Source organism: Pleuronectes platessa, chromosome 24 (assembly GCF_947347685.1).
Source record: "Pleuronectes platessa chromosome 24, fPlePla1.1, whole genome shotgun sequence".
In the NCBI taxonomy this organism is placed as follows: Eukaryota; Metazoa; Chordata; class Actinopteri; order Pleuronectiformes; family Pleuronectidae; genus Pleuronectes; species Pleuronectes platessa.
In genome coordinates, this window is record NC_070649.1 from 4,946,117 (window position 1) to 4,966,545 (window position 20,429).

At 48.9% G+C, this 20,429-nt stretch overlaps 1 protein-coding gene across 7 annotated transcripts in view; it reads right to left on the reverse strand.

Annotated features, from left to right (window-relative positions):
- Positions 1-109: 109 nt before the first annotated feature.
- raph1b (Ras association (RalGDS/AF-6) and pleckstrin homology domains 1b) overlaps positions 110-20,429 on the reverse strand; it is a 37,263-nt gene continuing 16,943 nt past the window's right edge. For 4 of the 7 annotated variants that reach the window (XM_053416892.1, XM_053416893.1, XM_053416894.1 and 1 more), the window contains exons 3-18: positions 16,101-16,220; positions 15,680-15,785; positions 15,363-15,557; positions 14,433-14,860; positions 13,605-13,691; positions 12,951-13,025; positions 9,744-9,821; positions 8,166-8,325; positions 7,669-7,790; positions 7,216-7,281; positions 6,991-7,134; positions 6,258-6,368; positions 5,818-5,916; positions 5,591-5,711; positions 5,287-5,423; positions 110-5,208 (exon numbers count right to left, since the gene is read on the reverse strand). In XM_053416892.1, coding sequence (XP_053272867.1) covers positions 1,960-5,208; positions 5,287-5,423; positions 5,591-5,711; positions 5,818-5,916; positions 6,258-6,368; positions 6,991-7,134; positions 7,216-7,281; positions 7,669-7,790; positions 8,166-8,325; positions 9,744-9,821; positions 12,951-13,025; positions 13,605-13,691; positions 14,433-14,860; positions 15,363-15,557; positions 15,680-15,785; positions 16,101-16,220 — 5,298 coding nt within the window. In that variant the 3' untranslated portion in view covers positions 110-1,959. The remainder of the gene's footprint in view (positions 5,209-5,286; positions 5,424-5,590; positions 5,712-5,817; positions 5,917-6,257; positions 6,369-6,990; positions 7,135-7,215; positions 7,282-7,668; positions 7,791-8,165; positions 8,326-9,743; positions 9,822-12,950; positions 13,026-13,604; positions 13,692-14,432; positions 14,861-15,362; positions 15,558-15,679; positions 15,786-16,100; positions 16,221-20,429) is intronic. The other 3 variants (XM_053416897.1, XM_053416898.1, XM_053416899.1) reach the window with 3 other exon arrangements.

The following is a 20,429-nucleotide window of genomic DNA, read 5'->3' on the forward strand; positions in this document are numbered from 1 at the left end:
TTAGGTGTAAAATAGGTTATACCACTAGAGGGAGTGTGAGATCCACAAACACTGTTCCCATTTAAACCTTTGTACTGGAAATGATTTGAAGAAAGGACTCTGACGCAGGTTGAGGTCTGATTCGAACATTTATATTGTGATTTTTCAGTTTATATGCAAGAGGACACGTTTGACTCTTCTCTGCAACCACTTGTCTTCACTTGGTTTGGCCTCCCTCCCCCCCACATGTTCACATCAGCACATCAATAACTTACATACTGTACTGTAGCAAACAATCCTGTCAAAGACGATGACACTCAAAAAGAAACGGTACACTGCCTTCGAGCGGCTGAGCGGGAGACAAATGAACAAGTTAAATTAAAATACAGAAGATCTCCTCGGAGCTGTTATAGTGTTGAAGCGATTCCGCGCTGCAGCCAATTTAAAACCAGTTTAAATAGTGTGAGATTCGAATGATATGTCAACCTGGCACATGTCGAGTTCCTGAAGGAAAACATAGCACCCTTTAAAAAAACTGAAGGCTAGAGATGAAAACCCTTCATGATCCACTCTGTAGGTACAATAGGAGGTGACCTTAGTGCCTGTGCAATAAGGGCTGAAGCAGTAATGGCACAAGGAGGAAACCAGACTCGAAGCAACATTCAGTCTAAAGCAACTCGAATGATTCCTGTCGCCGACCTCACGATATGAACGCTCTCTACATCAACCAGACAAATGCATCTGTTTCCCAATGGAGAGATGTGTTGACTTCACGTGGCCGAATCCGATCTGTACTTCCTGGATTGGGAGTTTTCTCTTTAAGACGGCGGGCGGCGAGGACCAGCAGCAACAGAGGAGCGGCCGCAACTGTACACAAACTGAAGGATGAGCTTCCTAAAGAGCAACAGCGAACTCACACAGAAAACACCACAATAGCCCCCCCCCCCCCCCTCCATTTACACAAGTCCAGTATAAGTTTGCATTAAATGAAACGTTTTGTCTCTCCAGTTGCACAGTCCAGACTTTTGGTAAAAGGCTTCCTTCTAGTTTGCATTTTGAGGATTTTAGCTGTTCATTAATTCTTACAGTTTTTAAATATGCCTTCCAGGTACATTCCATTGCGGCCTAATTGTTATCTCCCTCTCTAGACTTTGTTGACCAGCTGTTAAAAGACAGACTTGTAAAAAAAAAAAGAAAAGAAAAGAAAAAGAAAATCCTTCCATTTATCAATCATTAAATAATTTCATATAAAAAGCAAACCACTCCACAAAGGCCATCCCCAACACTTCACTGTTTCGCCACCACACATGCATGCACACAATGCCTGTGTGCATATTCAGTCTCTCTCTCTCTCTCTCTCTCTCTCTCTCTCGCTCACACACATGCACACACACCAGAACAGCTTCATGTTTTACAGCTTCTTGTTACATGAGGTCCATGCAGTACCAAAGCAGAATGATCCTGATGGTTTTTTTTTTGTTTCCAGTACGTGGCACAAACTTATGGAAAATATGCGGATACGTGGTTCGGCTCAGACTTGGATCCAGTAACATTTGCACAAATCTTACGAGTGTTTGTATTAAATCTGCTTGGCACACCGGAACAGCGAGTGGGTGACGGGGGGGGGGGGGGGTTACAATACAGGGCAATACAGTTTGTTCCAGAGAGTATAGCTAATGGCAGAAAAGGACTTTTATGTGACCTCAAACCTGCCTGCTCCAGTCTTAATTGTTCCAATATTGTAAACCTCACTGATCTGGAGCGCCGAGCATGTTAACGAAAATGCAATAATTAGCAAACACTCACTGACCACGGTCTGGTTTTAGGTTTTCATATATACACAGTCATCCATTTATCATTGTGGTCCCAAGAGGACAGAAGGTATCCAGGATTTAGCTCCCAGTTCACTTATGAATGTTCACTTCAATATATTCTTTCACTGTCTGTTCGTCCGTCTTCATAGCGTCCTTGTCTCGGAGTTCAACACTCTCCAGTAAGTTTGGTGCCGTCACCACGTTTAGGTGGTGCAGGTGGGGGTCCTCGTCGCAGCGTTGCATAGCCTGAGATGTTTCCGGACATGTAGCCACCGTTTCCTCCGTTGCTTTGCATTCCTTGGTCCTGAAGCAGCTCGGGGGGCGGTGGAGGCAGCGCCATGTCGTCCATGGTCCCGGAAGGTTCCAACTTGCCTGAGAGGCCGGCAGAGGTGAGAGAACCCTGCCGTCCCACCGACTTTCGCTTCAGTGTCCGGTGGAGATCATCCAAGAAATTGGGCTGGCCTGAGCTGCCCTTCGGGGAGGTCGGAGGGGGCGAAAGGGGAGGGGGCTCCGGGGTGTTGTTACTGCGCCGCACAAGTGTGGGTGGAGGAGTCTTTTTCAGGGAACTCTTTCCCCATGTTGAGTTGCTGACAAGGGAGACGGGCGGTGGAGGAGGGGGAGCCTGGGGCTGAGGATTCACCACGGCTACCCGCGGAGGCCCTCCGCTGTGGGTGTCACCAGGAGGGGGAGGAGGGGGGAAGATATCTGTGGCTGGGGGAGGAGGTGGGAAGTAGGCACAATCGGGTGGTGGGGAAGGGAAGTTGCCGCTGGACTGCTTTACCTGGCTCACTTTGGACTGGAGGCCCATGGGCAAGTTGGCCAGGTTGAGCTTGCCTGGTTTCGGGGGAGCGCGGGGTCCAGCTGAGTGGTCCTTTGAGGGAGATCCAGTAGAGGAGGAGGTGGGACAAGGGGATGAAGGTGGGGTGTTGCTCTTGGGGGCAAACTTACTGAGCAAGTTCCTCCTGGATTCCTCATACGAGCCTGAGGAATCGGACTTCACGCTGGAGTTCCTGCTGGGGGTAGGAGGTGCTTTCTTGCCTCCAAAGTTGGAAGAGCCAGACGGTGCCCTCATGGTGGAGTCAAGGTTTCCAGGGGGGAGGGGAGGAGGGGGCGGAGTCGGGCCAGTTACAGGTGCTGGGGGAGGCGGCGGAGGGGGAGCAGGGGGAGCAGGGGCAGCAGGGAAACCAGCGTTGCTGTCTGGAGGAGGAGGAGGGAACTCAGGAGACTGAAGCTGCTGGACACCCCCTGGCTGCCATCTTGGTTTGGTCTTGACTGCAGGTGGTGAGAGGGGGGCTTTGGGGCTCTCTGTGTGGTTGGCTACTTGGGAGGGGGCTCCTGGAAACTGACTGGCCAGTTGTTTCACTAAAGATATGGTGGGAGGGGCTCCTGTGGACATGGGTGGTTTAGAGAGGCTGTGCTGCTTGGGCAGAGTCCGAGGTGGTTGGCTGGAGGTGTGCCCTGCGTGGAGGCTGAACTGCTTCTTGAAGGCTCCAGATGAAGGTGGGGGTGGAGGTGGTGGTGGGGCTGGGGCAGGGCCCCCTAAGGCGGCATAGGGTGGAGCAGGAGGGAAAGGGGAGACAGGTGACACAGGCTTGGGGGGAGCATGAGGGATAAAACCTGGGGTGAAGGTTTTGGGTGGTGCTGGAGGTGGCGCCGGAGGGGGTGGAAACTGAGCTGGCACTGGGAACTGCTGGGGAGGGGGAGGAGGTGGTGGGGGCGGTGGAGGAGGAGGTGGCGGTGGTGGTGCGGGGGCAGGCGGTGGGTACTCGTCGAGGTCTCCACTCGGAGACAAGAGGTCCCGTGGCGGGCTGGGGAACCTTTCCTTCAGCGCCTGCTTCAGCCCAATGGAGTAAACGGGCTGGCTCATGGGAGCAGGACCAGGCGGGGGTGGAGGAGGAAATGCAAAACCATTGGTGTATGGAGCAGGAGGAGCTGGGGGCGGAGGCACGAAGGCAGGTGGGGGGGCTAGGCTGGGAGGACCGAGCCTCAGCGAGGCCATGGCTGACCCAGGGGTGGGCATGGATGGCGGAGGAGGTGGCGGCGGGGGAGGCGGGACATTAGTCCTTGCAGCAATGTGGTTCACATTGGGTTTGATGGACACTTTAGCAACTGGTGGTTTTGGAGCTGGGGGCAGGACTTGCAGCCTGTGGTGATTGGCCGTCTGCGAGGAGTTCTGGTTCTGCAGCCTGTTGATCGTGCTGAACTTGTACATGGTGACAGCTGGCGAGTGGTGCGACACACTTTGAACCGGCGGTGGCGGAGGGGGAGGTGGCGGTGGAGGAGGAGGTGGGGGCGGAGGAGCTGGCGGCTGCTGCTGTGTTTGGGGCATGTGGTGGTAGCCACTGACGGTCTGTGGCTGCTGCTGTGGTGGGGGCATGTGGTAGTAGTCACTGACGGCCTGTGGCTGCTGTGGTGGGGGCATGTGGTGATAGTCACTGACGGTCTGTGGCTGCTGTGGTGGGGGGGGCATGTGTTGGTAGTCACTGAAGGCCTGTGGCTGTTGCCGCTGCTGCTGCGGGGGCATGTGGTGGTAGTCACTGACGGTCTGTGGCTGCTGCTGTGGTGGGGGCATGTGGTGGTAGTCACTGTCGGTCTGTGGCTGCTGCTGCTGCTGCGGGGGCATGTGGTGGTAGTCACTGACAGTCTGTGGCTGTTGCTGCTGCTGCTGCCGCTGCTGCGGTGGGGGCATGTGGTGGTAGCCACTGACGGTCTGTGGCTGTTGCTGCTGCTGCAGGGGCATGTGGTGGTAGTCACTGACGGCCTGTGGTTGCTGCTGTGGTGGGGGCATGTGGTGGTAGCCACTGACAGTCTGTGGCTGCTGCTGCTGCTGCTGTGGGGGCATGTGGTGGTAGTCACTGACAGTCTGTGGCTGTTGCTGCTGCTGCTGCTGCTGTGGGGGCATGTGGTGGTAGTCACTGACAGTCTGTGGCTGTTGCTGCTGCTGCTGCTGCGGTGGGGGCATGTGGTGGTAGTCACTGACAGTCTGTGGCTGTTGCTGCTGCTGCTGCTGCTGTGGTGGGGGCATGTGGTGGTAGTCACTGACGGCCTGTGGCTGTTGCTGCTGCTGCTGTGGGGGGGGCATGTGGTGGTAGCCACTTAAGGCCTGTGGCTGCTGCTGCTGCTGCTGCTGCGGAGACTTTGGCGGCGGTGGCTGAGGGCGCTGAGGCGATTGGGGCAGAGGCTGCGGGGCCTGTTGAGGAGACTGAGGCGGCAGGTGCTGCTGTTGTGGTTGGACCAGTGTCTGGGGGTGCACTGGTGGGTGCTGAGGCTGTGGTGGGGGTGGTGTTTGGGCCTGGGGATGAGTCTGAGGAGGGGGCGTCAGGGCTGGGTGGTCCATTGAGTGCTGGCTGTGATGCCGGTGACTGTGGGAAGCATGCGGCAGGGTGGCTCCTCTGGATGCCTCCATTCTTATCTGCTGTAGAGAGATTGTGTGTCAGCACGGTGAAGAGAATAAGATATATTTTGAAATCCAAAAACAAGCTTTTGAAAGTACCTTGGAGCTCTCCTCGATCTGGGTCCCTCTCTTCCAGGCCTCAGAGAAGATGGAGCTCACCACACTCTGGGAGCGGCCATGAGAGGAGCCTGAGTCCACACCACTGTCCGACTGTCCTGAATGATTGGACTGGGACTCTGGAAGCACAGACAATCACAGAAGGAAGTGTATCCTCAGTACAGAAACAAAGAATGATACATGGAAGGTAATATGAAAATGCTATTCAATAAAACTGAATATTAAGACAATTATTGAAGTTATGAACTTCATTCAAATCTATCACATGAATTGACAGTGTACTAACCAGGTATGCTGGCAGAGCTGGAGCCTGATCGAATGCTGGAGGTGGAGAGAGACGACCAATCATAGGCCGCCTCTGTTCTCTTCATGGCTTCCTGGTAGTTCCCATAAAGCTGCTTTCCATACTACACACAAACACAGGCAGAGAAAAGGAGAAAGATAATGAAATAAAAGTAAGTTAGATAATTTCTCTGTGTCTCTTTCAGGACCTGAACTCAGGTTTTGACCTACCTTGGCGATTCGGATTCCATTCACCCACTGGTGCAGGGTCCTGACATCATCGCAGCACAAGTACTTGATGTACTGCGACTTCTTCTGGATTTGTGGATGCTGCAAAATGAAATGAATCAACAATAAATACTTTACTCTCCACGAATGCCTCAAATAACACAATGTTCCTCATAATGAAAATAGGCAATTCTGACTTATTAAATGGAAATCATTGAAAACGAGGTATAATCGAATACAGGCTAATGGCAGTAGATGCATGGAGGCTGCTTGTCAGACCATGTCAGTGAAAAGCTCTCATCGGTCTCTTAGGACCGTGGCAAACATTTCACACGTTCACACATACAGTGTTCTGTTAAATATGTTATTGTACAGATGATAACAGATCTTTGGAGGATTTTAACACATATTTCCCAGTGGTAGATGCAGCAATATGGCCTCACCTTGAGGGCCAGGCAGTAGTCAGTGGGAGCCTTGTATTTGCTGCGGTAGTCCTGGCCATAATACACGTTAACATGGTCCAACTGCAGGAAGCACACGAGATCTCTGGAGGCCTGCGGAGAGGGAGACACGGGAGACATTGATACATGGCCGATCACAAAGAGGAAAGAGGCCTGGCATAGCTGCAGTGAAGCAGAGTGCAGGAGTCGAATATTGTCAGTGAATCCAGAAAAGTTCACGCACAGAGAAGTTTGCATTGAGTAGATTACAGGAGAAAGATTACATATTAATATTTGAAGAATTGCAATAAACTGGCTTTAAATAATTACAGTTGGAGGATCTTCTTTATTTATTCGATGCTTGAGCTTGAACTGTAATGTACTGTAGAGCCTAACCTCCTTTTTCAGCTCACACTGATTACAGAATTTAAATAAGGCATCAAAATAATTAACCACTGGCCTCGAGTACTGCAGCTACCGCTAATGTGGTGCTATGGAAAACCGTGCAAAAAGTGTTGCAGTGTAAAAATTGCTTTAGAGGATGACAATTCTAAAAATAGAGCACACGTGGAGTGCAAATCTGTGCAGGGATCAGGCCCCAAAACAGGAAATACCACAGGGCTGATTGTGCGAGTCTGGTTCTCATAACCCGAACCCACATTGCTGTTCTCTAACTTCGCTATGTCTGAGTAGGATGACTGTGTGCCGACAGTGAACCATTCCAAGTCTCACTGACCTTGGCTTTGCCCTTTGGGACGTAATAGATCCCAGAAGCCCTGAGGAGGAAGTAACGCTTCTTCCACGACTTCTTCCCGTCCTCCTTCAGCCACAGGATGCCCTCGATCTCCGGCACAGACACCGAGCCGCCACAGAAACACTCCTGAAGAATAAGAATTGATTTTAAAGTTTTGTCTTCTGATTCATCCTCTCGTTCAGCCCTTTGCTGTCCTTTCAGCCTCACCTCTAATAGAGCCTCTTTATTCCTGTCTGCCATCTCTGATGTCTCCTTCCGCCCCAGCAAATAGTTCTGGAAACGATTTGAGAAGAACAGTGAAGTGAATAGAGGGCGAGGAGAGGAGAGAAGAGAAGGGGGGGGGGGGGGGGGGGGGGGGGGGGGGGGGTGTTAAGTCGGTGGCTCACCTCGTCTTATGTTAAATAAATTATTCACCTTTACTCGCTCTAGAGCTTTGACCCACTTCCAACCCCAACACAAACACACTCCCCTGCTCACTCGCTGTCTCTGTGGGCCCTGCAGTCGCCGAGCATGCATTAACCATGTGTGTGTGTGTGTGTTTGCCAACATGAGCTTTCAGCATTTACACGCTGAACGCAGAGCGGCTACAGAGGGTGCACCGAGAAGATGATCGGCCATCGCTCTGATGTGTGCGTGTGATGAAGCGTAATGGACGCTCACCTGTGGGTTTTTGAAAAGAGCGTATTTCTCGATGCGCTCGATGAACATGAGCTTGTTGTGGCTGTCCCGGGTCCAGTTCAACAGATTCTCCACCAGGTTCTCGTGATCCTCAAAAATACGTTCTGAGAGAGAGTGAGAGAAAGAGAGAGAGAGAGTAGGGGAGGAAAAAGGAAAGAGCGTGAAGATAACATGCAAGATGTGCAGTTTTCAATTGCTGACCTGCAAATGTGCATTTAATTTCCTCCTGCTGGGGATTTGTGTTTACAGGGTTGAGCATAAACCTTTAAATGTAAGCCTGAAGTCACAAACAGTGACTGTGCCAAGATCTCACATGATTACACCAGAGTGCACGTTTGTGACCTACATTGTTTACATTGGTCGCGCACTCTGCGCTTTCACTTCTACTGCGTGCAGAATGCCGTCCATATGCTATAACAGTGCAGACTGAAGCAAACCATAAACAATGTTTAGATGAGTCAGGAGCGGTGGGGACGTACCCATCTGGAGCTCCGTGATGGTTTCCACGAGGGCCCAGTCGGGGCTGTAGCCACAGTGTGACTTGTCCAGCAGGCTGTCCAGCACCTGCCTGACGGACTGCCGCTCGTCCACCATCATGGTCTTGGAGCTCTCGTCCGACATGTGGACCCTGATCACCAGCTGAGGAGGAGGGAGAGCGGAAGAGATGAGAATGTTGGTTGACTTAATGCGAAAAGCATGTAGGCAGTAGATCATCTAGTTATCTATCTAACTATCTATCTATCTATATCTATCTTTCCACCTGGCTGGATATAGGTTTAACTTTTCATTACTGTATGTTTGAACTGATTTTCTCAAAACCTGCTAAAAGGGTGGGGTATTGACCCAGGAAGAACTCATTGACTTTCGGAGTGGCTTGGATTAAGAAGGTGGTGTATCCAGGAATCCTTGTTCCACTTTAGAATTCTTAGCCTTTGGATACATCTACTTAACACTGTAATCCAGTAATCTTGCCAAAGTCTTTGCATCCACAGGTAAACAAAAGTCTTCCATAACAAGCGAGCTTAAACTAAGCTGAACGTGACCAACGCACAAGTGCAGAATCCAGCTGGACACAGTCAACAGCCCACATAAGACATGTCCTGGGGTGAAACTAAATACAACCCCTTGATTCCTTGACCTCCCGTTCATTCCCCGCCCATTGGGACCCAGACATCTAATCGGTATGTGGTGGTACAGTTGACCGGGACGTGTGACTCAGACGTGGGGAGTGTGACCTACATCTCTCACAGGAGGGACACTTACAAACCCCCTAGTCTGGCAGAAATAAAGAAGAATTGTCAAACTGAACCAGAAATCCCACAGCTTCAACGAGAGACAAGGTTGTGAAATTTCCATCAACCTGCAATAAAAATGGATAGAATGTGATAAATCTAAAATATAGTAAGTAGTATGACTGGCTGCGTAAAACGCTGACAAGCACGGTACTAATAATTTAGCACATCGCAGCGTTCTCCAGCGCTGAGGGTTCTTTTCATGTGCCGCCTGTACCAGGATGCTGTATCTTGTCATAATATATTCACTTGGCACTCAAGTCGAGCTCTGTTCATTGGAACGCTATTCACTGCATGGTAAAAAGGACCATTCTGCTAAATGGAGTAACAGAGACAGTTCATTCATCGGCGGAAATACTGTCTGTGGAGCCCAATACCGATTTCCCCAACGGAGACAACCACACGCCGTGGCTTTCAGTAAGGAAGGCGCCTCTGTTGTTCGCCCAGAACCAACACTCGCTTGGTCGGATGGTGTAAATGAGACGTCTTGTGCAGAAAGCGTTTGCATTGTCTCGTGACGCACACTGCATCTTTTTCCCAAAGCCTCTTTCTGATTTCGCGCTCCCTCCCCGGCTGATACACACACACACATAATCAAACACTGCAATGACCTATTTTCTCTGCGCCTCACCGCCTCGCTGTGAATGAAGTTCACAAAGACATGCGGCGTGCGGCGAATATGTTGATACGGCAATTACTATAACTGAGTCCAAATGGGTTTTTCCAAAAGAGAAAGCAAGTAAGTGAGGGAGAATGTGGTCATACCTTTTTAACCTGAGCCTCCTTGATTTTTTCCAGGGCGACTCGGATCTTCTCAGCCTTCAGTTTGGCTGCTTGCTCCTCCTAAAAGGAAGACAGGAGCACGGTTAACACATCTGTCATTCACACAAAATCACATGGCTATATTTCTCCCACAGCCTTGCCTCATCCCCTTCACCCAGGTCTTTCATCTTTCCTCGGGAAGGAATGAAACATCCTACACACACACACACATACTTCATTAAATAGTAAGCAGCCTTCTTCTACACCATTTAAACGCACAGGTTTCTGTCACGGTGGCGCTTGGTCTCTAATTTTCCTTTGGCTTACCTGCCCCCTCCAACAAGATGCCATCACCTCCATTCCACAGGTAGTGTCTCAGCAGGTTTTCCCTTATGTGTGAATAAACGAATAAACGCTGGGACGGCAAACCTCTGCTATTGTGACACTGGTCCAGCATCCCCTCAAATATGGCGCCCAATTTGCCGTCTACGGTTCCATATTGGATTTCGTATGGAGCTGCTGTGGTTTCTTTTGATCTCGCTATACAGCAGAGGGGAAACAATGGCTGAAGATCCCAGAAGGGCGAGCGGCTGTGGATGAGTGTGGGATCAGCTCAGAGCTTCTACGCCCTCCACTCTGACAGAAAATGATCTCCTTGCGACGATCATGTAAAAAAAAGAAAAGATAAAAACCTACTGCTGCTGCTGCTTCATTAAAAGTTATTCCACCGTGATCCTCCGCCCGGCGTCCATGTCCTCAATCACTCGAAGACGACGGCGGTCAAACGAGCCGAGGCTGAGCCGAGCACTTGGCGACAGCGCTGACACGCAGACATGTGCCTGAGATGTGCACAACTTGACTTAAGCCCCAAGTGAGACAGTGGGGAAGACGATGCCCCTCCCCCCTCCCACCCTTTCTCCCTGCTTCCTCCCCCCCTCTCCATCACTATCTTCCCCTCTCTCTCTTTCTAGAACAGATGCAGAGGTTCGGGAGCGTGCCCAATCGATAAAAGATAATCCCCCCCCAAAAAATAGTAGACTAGCCAACCACTGAGCCCCATTTGCAGGACCCTTTAGCAGTCAGGACAAGGAGTGGAGGGGGGGGAAACCGTGACTGACGCTGGCCCCCGGCGTGAAACTACAGCGACGAGGACTGAGAGTGGAATGAGAAGCCGAGGTGCTGAATATTTGAAGTTGTGCACACTCAGGCATGTGTGTTAAAAGACAGGGGGCAGAGGAGGGGCATTAACAAGCGCTCCCCAAGCCTGTAATCTCAAGAGCCACCCCCCGCCCCCTTGACCCGGGCTCAAGAGCACATACACCTTAATGCAATAAAGCCGTCCCTCTGTTTGGTCAACACGTAGATCCAGGCTTTTAGTCATCCGAGTGGGAGCGTGTGTGTTTGGAGGAGAAACAGAGGTCGTGGGGGTTGTGCAGATTATAGTCCAGAGTCAATCTGAGTCACACTGTAGGTTTAGCCCTCAGTGGACCCCCACCCCCCACCCCCACTACTCGCTCTCATGTCCTTTATCCCCTCGCCACACGAAACCTACACCATGCTTTTCTAATCGGACATTGGTCTGATTCCTATTCCGCCGCCGTTTTCCCATCCACTTTCACACACGAGCCAATTTTGAAAGGCTCTTCTGCCAAGCCTGGCTCTTCTTCCCACACTCTCCCTCCTCGCTTTTTCCCAAACAAACTGCGATCATTCACTATTCTGATTTCTGTGCGAGGGGGGAGGGAGAGGATGTGCAAGTCTCACCCATCAAATAGTGTAACGCTAACACATTAACTCCCTCGCAGCCTGTTCGCCGCAGGCTATCCGCCCTGTCCGCCTTTTTTAAAAGTGATTCAAATGCTTTCTGCAAACTTGGGCAGAGTTGAACGCTGAGATGCCAGAAACCAATAGCCTTGAAACAATTAATAATTTCAATTGTTTTCTATCCGGCTGAGAAAAAATAACTGCAAGACTCAGCAAGATTTTGGCAGATTAATATTTTCAGGGCAGAAGTCAGCTTCACATCTACTATAAGAGAGGGTTTTAAGAAAGAAACTTGAATGCAATGCCAGCGGCTGCTAATGAGGATCCGTCTCTTTTCTCTTACATGAATAGTACAACGCTGTCTTTGTTGTGAAGTCTTTAAAAGTCTTGAGAATGATCAAAATATCAAGAGCCACGGAAAAACCCTTCTATGATTCAAGATTTGAATCATTTGTGGTTTTGTGACAAATTCAGCGCAAGCTCTTGGATATTAAAATGTCGTTAGGATTTAGGGACCTCTTGGAATCCTTCGGCGTTGACTTGTCGTGTAGCGACGGCGGGATAAATCACAATCGTCAGCGGCCAACTCCAAACCTCAAATCTGCACACATCTGATCGGAATAAGCTCTGAGTGGCAGCCAAGGTCTGCTACTTATAAACACGCTGGGAAAGCTGACGGCTGCCAAGAGGTCGACAGTAAAATAAAGCGAGTTGAGAATGAAGGAGGAGCGATGCGAAGGATAAATAGATGAGACGGGTTACATACAATACTTTTGATGTATTGAATAGTAAAGCGTTAACAATAACACCAAATATTCCCCCCAAAATACAAACTTAATCATTGGACACAAACACACACAACTTTGAGATGACATATAGGGCTGCAACTAAAGACTATTTAAGTCAGGGTGCCTGATATAGGATTAACGATTAATCCATGATCAAATTCCTTACCTGTGAAATTATTGAATTATCGACAGGCTAATCATTGCAGCTCTAATGACATCAAGTCCTCTCTTGATGAAGGCCGGGTGCAAATCAAAAGCCAGCGTCATGAAGAGAGAGATGATGAATGAAAGTATAGACCCATAGTCAAAAGGCTACTGTATATGCCAGTGAAAGCTTAAAAAAAAATAATTCTGTGTATTCAAGCATGGTAACTGATGACGAGGAAAAATCCATTCTGATATTCTTGTGTTGTTAATTGTACAAATACCACAATTGAATTTAGGTATGTAGATTATGTCTTTCTCTCCATACGTGTATTCCTAATTCCACTGTTAATAATAGCGTTGGACAGATATCAGACAAAGAGTGACACTGTGTTCAATAGTGTTATCAAAATGGATCTTTCCTCTAATCATGCAAAGCAGAAACGAGGAGCAGTGCACGCACACCAGGAAAAAAAATCCCCACAAAGAAGCGAGTGTATTAGGAGGCGGTCACCTTGGTCAGGAGGTGAGAAGGCTTTCCAGCTATGCTTTTCAAAATGAGTGAGGTTTCTCGGTCCAGATACGAGTGCTTGGGTGAAGAGAGGAAGAAAGGAGATTGTAAATAAAGAAGAGAGCAGAGGAACAGACAAAAACACAGAGAAAAGTGGTGGCAGATGATTCTTGGAGGCTTTTTAATTATTATTTGCAGGTTTAGATCTGTTTTTATCTATTTTTTTTTTTTTAAGCGTGGAAGCGACAGAAGGTTCCATAAATGGAGTGCTCAGCAGCGGTGGCTGTCATGTAGCTGCAGCTGTGGGTAAAGAAGCAATGATGGTGAGAAGTAGAGGATGCAGAACATTGGAGCATGTGAATACATTGTATACTGTGAATTCTGGCTAAACCTACAGTTTACAACTAATTCCACAAACACACACAATCCATTCACACGGTACACACTGATGTGCTTTATGGCTGCATGTGCACACATGACACATAAACCAAAGGCTGCGCAGAAAATCTACAATGTCACTGTTAATTAAAACAGAATTAAATTAGTAAATGCATCAATAACAGAACTATGTGATCAGAACTTGTTCAAACCTTGCAGCCTCACATGGACTAATGCCTACACTCATGCACACATGCAAGCTCGCACACGTGCACTTACAGTGGCCCGATCCACTTCACCCGCTTGTGAGGTGAAGTCAAGCTGCCGCCTGGCCGGCTGACCATTGGCCCGCCGCAGTACGACATGCTGGGAAAAGGTGCAGGCAAGGGGTGTGTGTGGAGACGCCACAGATACATGAAAGGATGCAAACACAGATAATGTAAACACATGCAGACGAGGGGGACAGGGGACATGCTCTAGAACTTGTGTTAACTTGTGGACCTTTAACCAACAAGAATTTTGACTGATTACTGCTATTGGTTAATCTGTTTTTTAAAAAGAAGCATCAGTTATTGGTTAGAAATGAATATCGAAGTGTAGATCCTTCCTCACTGTTAGGGTTTTACATTCCTCTCCTCCTTTCCTAGCTGTCCCCCGTCCCAGACAAGTCACATAAACACACACATCTGTTTATGTACAGTGTATTTGCTGGAGTATTTACCACGGAACCAGGTTAAACTCCTCTCAAACACACATGAGGTAGTAGTTTAGCTTTTGTTAAGAGAGCCAAGAAGCTCCGTGAGTGAACAGAGAACATCATCCAATCCACAACATACCGCGGGACGTGTTGTGGATTGCGTCTGTGAGGCATGCAGTTTCTTCCAGACGTCATGCTGTGTAGGTTAAACATGCAGGACAGCAGCTGGACTCCATTTACTGAATGTGGTGACTTTGTGAAACACAGACTCCACTTACCAATACACATGGAGACGTGCATGTCTTTGACACGGTGGCGCTCACACACACTTTCTTATTAGCTAGTAATACTATGTCTACCTCTTGGGTTTCCTTTACATGTGTTTTTCTGTGTTTGAGTGTAGGCCATACCTCAGTGCTGGTCTGGTTCGGTCCCGGGGGGTTCGAGCTGCTCTGGCCCTCCGCCTCTCCTCCCGTCAACACTTTGTCAATGTCCAGGGAGTCCATGCTGGACGCTGAGGCACATGCTGAATTGACACTCGACCGCTGGGACGGCGCCTCCTGCTCGCTGACCGCGCCCACAGAGCCCGCCCTGCGGTGCTGCCCGCCGCCAGAGGACCCCGACGAGGGCCGCCGGAGCGTGGTGGAGGAGAACGAGGAAGAAGAGGAGGAGGAAGAGGAGGATGTCTGACGAGCCGCCTCGTCCATGCTGAGAGAGGCCTTCTCCAGCTGGGAAGTGATGTCATCGAGGGAGATGTTGGAGGCTGCGGGGCGAGCGTTGACGCTGCCGCCTCGTACCGTGTTGGCCGGCGATGCCCTGGTACTGCTACTGGTACTTCCTGTTGGGAAATGTCAACACGGTTCAGGTGGAGGAGGAATTTATACTTATTTATTTCATTATTGAACAGTATTTATTGTACATTTTCAACTACTGGAATTGTGCTGCAGCATGATGTAGCATTTCAATATAATTATCCAATATGAAAAATCACATACATTTGAAAGAAAAGGCTGTTAAACTGTTGTGCAGCTTGAATTGTAACAAGCGTATCTTTGGACAAACTGTGTGTAACAGTGTAAATGTTCCCCTTCCTCTATTATTGCCTCCATGTGATTGTTATTAGTCTTTTACTGTCTCCATTGGAAGACAAGTTTTCACCAGGAGCATGAATACTATTCCCTGTCTGTGCAAAACAAGCGTAAGCATCATCCGAGCCCAAGCACGGCAAACAGCTTTATTTACAATGATTCCATATTAATGTGAAGGGATTGCTGCAGTAGTTATTTTATTCATGATGAAATACTACATTGTGGCCAATGCAGATTATTCTGTGAGACTACCTCCGCTGCTTCCCCCTCCACTGGTGCCTGTGTGCTTGCTACTAGCAGCGCGGCCCACGCCGGTCCTCTGCTGGCCTTTACCCTGGCCTCGAGAGATGGAGTTTGGTTTGGATACGGTATTGAGCTCCTGCTCGATGGAGCACAGGTCGGCCATCAGGGCATCCAGGTCCACTGTGTCTCCCTGGTTCAACGCCTCTGCAGGGAGCGAATAGGGAGGATGCAGGAAGATGACAGAGGGGAACAGGTGTTATTAATCAATATTTCTGACCTTGTTCTCATCAGTGCTGTTATATCAAATACTGTGAATGAGGCCTCACCGTTTATGTTGTACATTGAGAAGCGGTAGGAGAAGTTGGCCATGTTGGTCTCCTGTCTGAGAGGAGGCTTCTGCAGGGCTTTCTGTGGCTTCCCATCATCCAGACTCTGAAGAGCAAACACACACCGATGAAACACACGCACTTCCTGACATTACAGTCAAACCACAGGATCTAAGCAGCCATGTCAGCCTGCTAGACTCATTCTTCTCTCTCAGACACACACATACACACACACCTGCACAAATACACAGTACAAAGCGGTGGTGGGAGGGGAGTTGCTAGGATACAGTGTAGGGAGACGGGATTAGCAGTGTTAAGGTTGCTATGGATACACTCCCTTCCTTTCTCTGTGCTCTTTTACCTGTGTGAGTCTTTGTGAGTCTCTATATAGATATATGTGTGTCTGTGTGTCTGTGTTTACCTGTGTGAGCTTGTCCAGTTCTCCCAGCCAGGCTCCAAACATCTTGTCCAGGTCCTGGTCCTCCTTATCGCTGTCCTCCTCTGCTCCATGGTCCAACTCGTCATCTGATACCTGCTCCATCTGCACACACACACAAAAAGACACATTGTCAGATGATTCTACACATGTGTGCAAATTCACACACAGACACACCGAATCAGATAACACCCACATAGCAAGAATGATCTAAGAGAGGAAAAAATAAATAAATAAAAAAAAACTCATGCCAACCTCACTGCCTGTTACCATGACAACCGCTCATGGACCCCTGGCGGGCACCCTGTGCAGTCTAATCGGTGGAATGCCCTATAGTGTCTGCTGTGCTGTTCCGTTCACCGCTGACACACCCTACACCTCGCCTTCCAGCTAAGGATCCACAGGATAGGGGGGGATGACGACGGAGGTAAAGGGAGGAAGAACGAGATGAACACCAACCAGCATCACAGGTGTGATCTCTGAAACCCTGCAGTGAATCACTTCAGCATGAGGCCGATACCAGTCGAGCCACTCTGAACAACAGGAGCAGGTGGTATTAGTGGCTATATGGGCCAGTGTGAGGGGATGAGGGCCCGGCAAGCAAAGGTGATGACAGGGCTCCCTCTGCTGGACGGAAAGGAGACGTGCTGCAGCTGCAACGTGTGATAGTTGCAGGAGCTCACATCTTGCAATGCTACAAAAAGCATTCTTTCTTATTTAGGGGCTCATCTAAGACACATTTACAAATAACATATGTGTAGATATTATGTAATGAGCCTTTAAGTATTGAGTTACAATGAATCTGGCTGGATACGACTGACAAAAGCAAATTGACAAACTATTTTCTTTTTAAATCCTACACAAGGACACTTTTCATTAGACAAAACAGGGCTGTACAAAGATTATTGGACCACAAAAATGGCCCCATTCCACAGTTAAACAATACGACGCCCCTCCCTGTCTGTGCGTAAAACATTTCTAGGTCAGCCGGGCTGTCACGCTCTGTGAGGACAATCTGATATTACCCAACCTGGAGAATGAATAAACACCCACGACATGCCAATGCGCTCGGAGGAAGAACCTGGTGACATGGGAGTCAAACAGAAGGAGAGCGTGGCTCAGCACAGTAGGACACACACCTGGGCAGCTGCCAAGGGTTGTGCATGTTTAGCTCCGCCCTTCCAGCCTTACACACACATCATAACACAGCATAAACTTAAGCGATGGATAATTAATAAACTCAATTCTACAACATACTTGTCTCCCTTAAGAGAGCCCTTGCTTTGGTACAGCCCACTGCCCCCCCAATACAGTCCAGTCAGATGGAATATTCCTGGGTAATCCCATTGATGTTTTCAGGGGGTGTCTTTCCACTCATGTTATTCACACTGTGTGGTGTCAGTCACTAGTGGGGACTGTACCAAACCAGGATTAACCCCTTTGTCGACCCCTGTTCGTTTGATCTCATGAATGTGTATGTGTGTGTTTGTGTGTCTAAGGCTCTATGGTTATACTGAATACTTGAGGCAATCTGAAAGTCACGCTTTGTTGATAGAAGCTGATAAAAGCGGGTAATAAAAGAGGCAGTCGGTTAAAGGCAATAAAACAGCCGGGCGTTTGTTAAAGCAAACAGGAATATGATAGCGAACACTTAAGAATATCGGTCAGCTGAAGACAAACACACACACTCGCTCACACACACACACACAAGCAGCTGAGGGGCGCTTGTTTCAGGGCAGCAGTGGTCACATTCCAGTCAGCACACGTGCTCCATCGCTGTATGTGCTGCTAACGGCATGAATAAATATACTGCCCCAGCCTCAGTGTCTTTACAGGTGGTATCATAAGCCTAAGCTGTGTTAGTGTATGTGCATGTGTGTGTATGTGCACGCACATTACAGGGCTGATGATGGAGGGTTTCCCGCACTGGCATACATATCAAACACATCAGGAACATCTTGTTGAGAAAGATAGAGTCTGGGTATGTAAACAAAAACATTCTAACAAAGCGTGTGCTCCATCTATGCACTCGTGAACGCGCGTGGGAGTCGGAACAGGAAATGGCCAGGATGTGCAGAATTCCTGATTTCCCTAATGGCAGGAAACACCATCTGTCCTTTGGGTTGTTGGTGCAACTCCTTGGGGATGAGAGGGACTTGTGGGCAGGAGGAGGAGATCGGGGAGCTGAAGGTAGGAGCCACAACGCTTCACCTTTACATGTACTCGGTGCATCACTGCAGATGACCCACAAAGTTTGCCCTCATGCAAATGACATGGTAACAGTGGACTTGGCTGCACGCGAATGTGTCTCCACACACGGTCCTTTGGTCAGAGACATTTCTCTTCGGGGGGGGTGGTTCCCAGCATGACAGGGGCTGTGTATCCTTGCAGTAAGGAATGACATCATGGCTGGCTGGAGGCAGACAGGAAGAGGAAATGGCCAAATTCGAAAATGAGCATACATTGTGTTTGCCTATTCTCTGAGGTGCTTCAATTTGTAAATACAAAGGCATGAAATGAGACGCACCTCAGGAGCTCGAACAGCTGTGTTTAAACAGCAATCAGCCTGCGGATCTATTACACACACATCTATATGTGGTGTGTGTGAATAGGAGAAATTGAAGATAGAAACACACACAAACACAAGGACTTTGAAAGTAGCTCTGCTGCTGCCATTTTAATGGAATAATACAACCTGAGTAGCAGATGCTGCTGCAGGTTTAAGTGAATTACCACCTGAGGCCCTGCTTTTAAGCTTATGGAGCATGACCTGGGAGAGACACAGGGATAAGAGGAAGCTCTCTCTCTCTCTCTGTGTGTGTGTGTGTGTGTGCATGAGAGAGACAGAGTGCACTCCTGCAGGCATCACTGCTGACCAAACACCCGCCTTGGCCTTCCCCCCCCCCCTCCTCATCCTGCACGGTCCCCCTTCTCTTGTCTGACCATCACCAGCACTCATCTGTCTCCTCTGACTGCTGGGTCTCTCAGGGGGTCTACGGGTTGAAAGGTCATAGGTCAAAAGGTCTTCTCACTGGAGTCTCGCTCTGCAGCCTTATTTTGGTAACGTATAAACGAGCAGCGTTCCTGCTGATGCTGCAGTGCCCCCCCGAAGGGAGACGAGGAGCGAGGGGAAGATGAAAAGTGTGCGCTCCAAATCTCTCTGAGTCGCAGAGAAAGCTCAGAAAGCACCCGGTGGTGCTGAGAAGATGAAGAGGAGGAGGAGGAGGAGGAGGACATGTCTATCTTTAGACTAAGTCGTTCATATCAGAGAGTGTCAAGAGGATTGGGAAAGGGAGCAGAATGAAGACGAGATATCAAACGGGCTGTGAAGAGTAGAACAGGGTCTTGAAAAGTTTTCCATAGTTTCTATATCAAGCAGCAAACCCTGAATCAAATGATATGCTACGGATTATCGAAAGGAATGAGGCTATAGGTTTCAAACTAGCAACTTCTTTGCCTGCTGTAAAGGCCTAAATAGTGAAAACTGATTACAGTAAACACTTCAGGTTAATAAATAAGAGGGGGGAACCTTGATGACCTCTCATCACATACATTGGAATGACTGGTGCTGCCTGAGGCCTATTCTCACAACTCAAGTGTCAAACCCCAGACTCCAGGCTAACCTGGATCAGTAACAGAGACATTTCCAGTCAAGCTACGAAAAGAATGCAATCCCACAATGTTAATCCTTTTGGGAAAACACGTCCTCTGCGTTTGGACCACTTCCGAGGCCAGTGACTTGGTCGGTGGTAATGGCCGGCATGTCGGAGAAATCCCATGAGAACACAAGGAGATTATAGAAAAGAGAGAAACTACTTTCAACCTCCCCCCCCACCCTCTTTCCTGCTCGAGACAGAAATGAGAGAAAGTCACACGAGCAATTGGGTTTGACAAAGAGAAGGGGAGAGTGCAAAATGACATCATAGGTCAGATTAGGTCTCCATGGCCGGCTCCTTCTTAATTCAGTTTGCGTGATGGGACAAAGCATTGCTGTTCATTTGGTCGACATCTGGAAAGGAGGAGGAGCAGAACTTGAAGTTTTCGCTGGATGAATGTACTGTAAATCACTTGTTATAGTAGAAAAAAAAAATCATGGTTCTGCCCCTTTGTACGGTTCATGGGTTCCTTCTTTTCCCATGCTTCCACCAAGTTTCGTGGAATTCAGCTTAATAGTTTTTGCGTAATCCTGCTGAGAAACCAACAATCAAAGCAAAAACATAACGTCCTCGATGGAGGTAATAATATAACACCAGCTCATTTAATCAACACAGAAAGGGAAAACAACCTTTCACCTACAACGTCAGCTCCACCTGC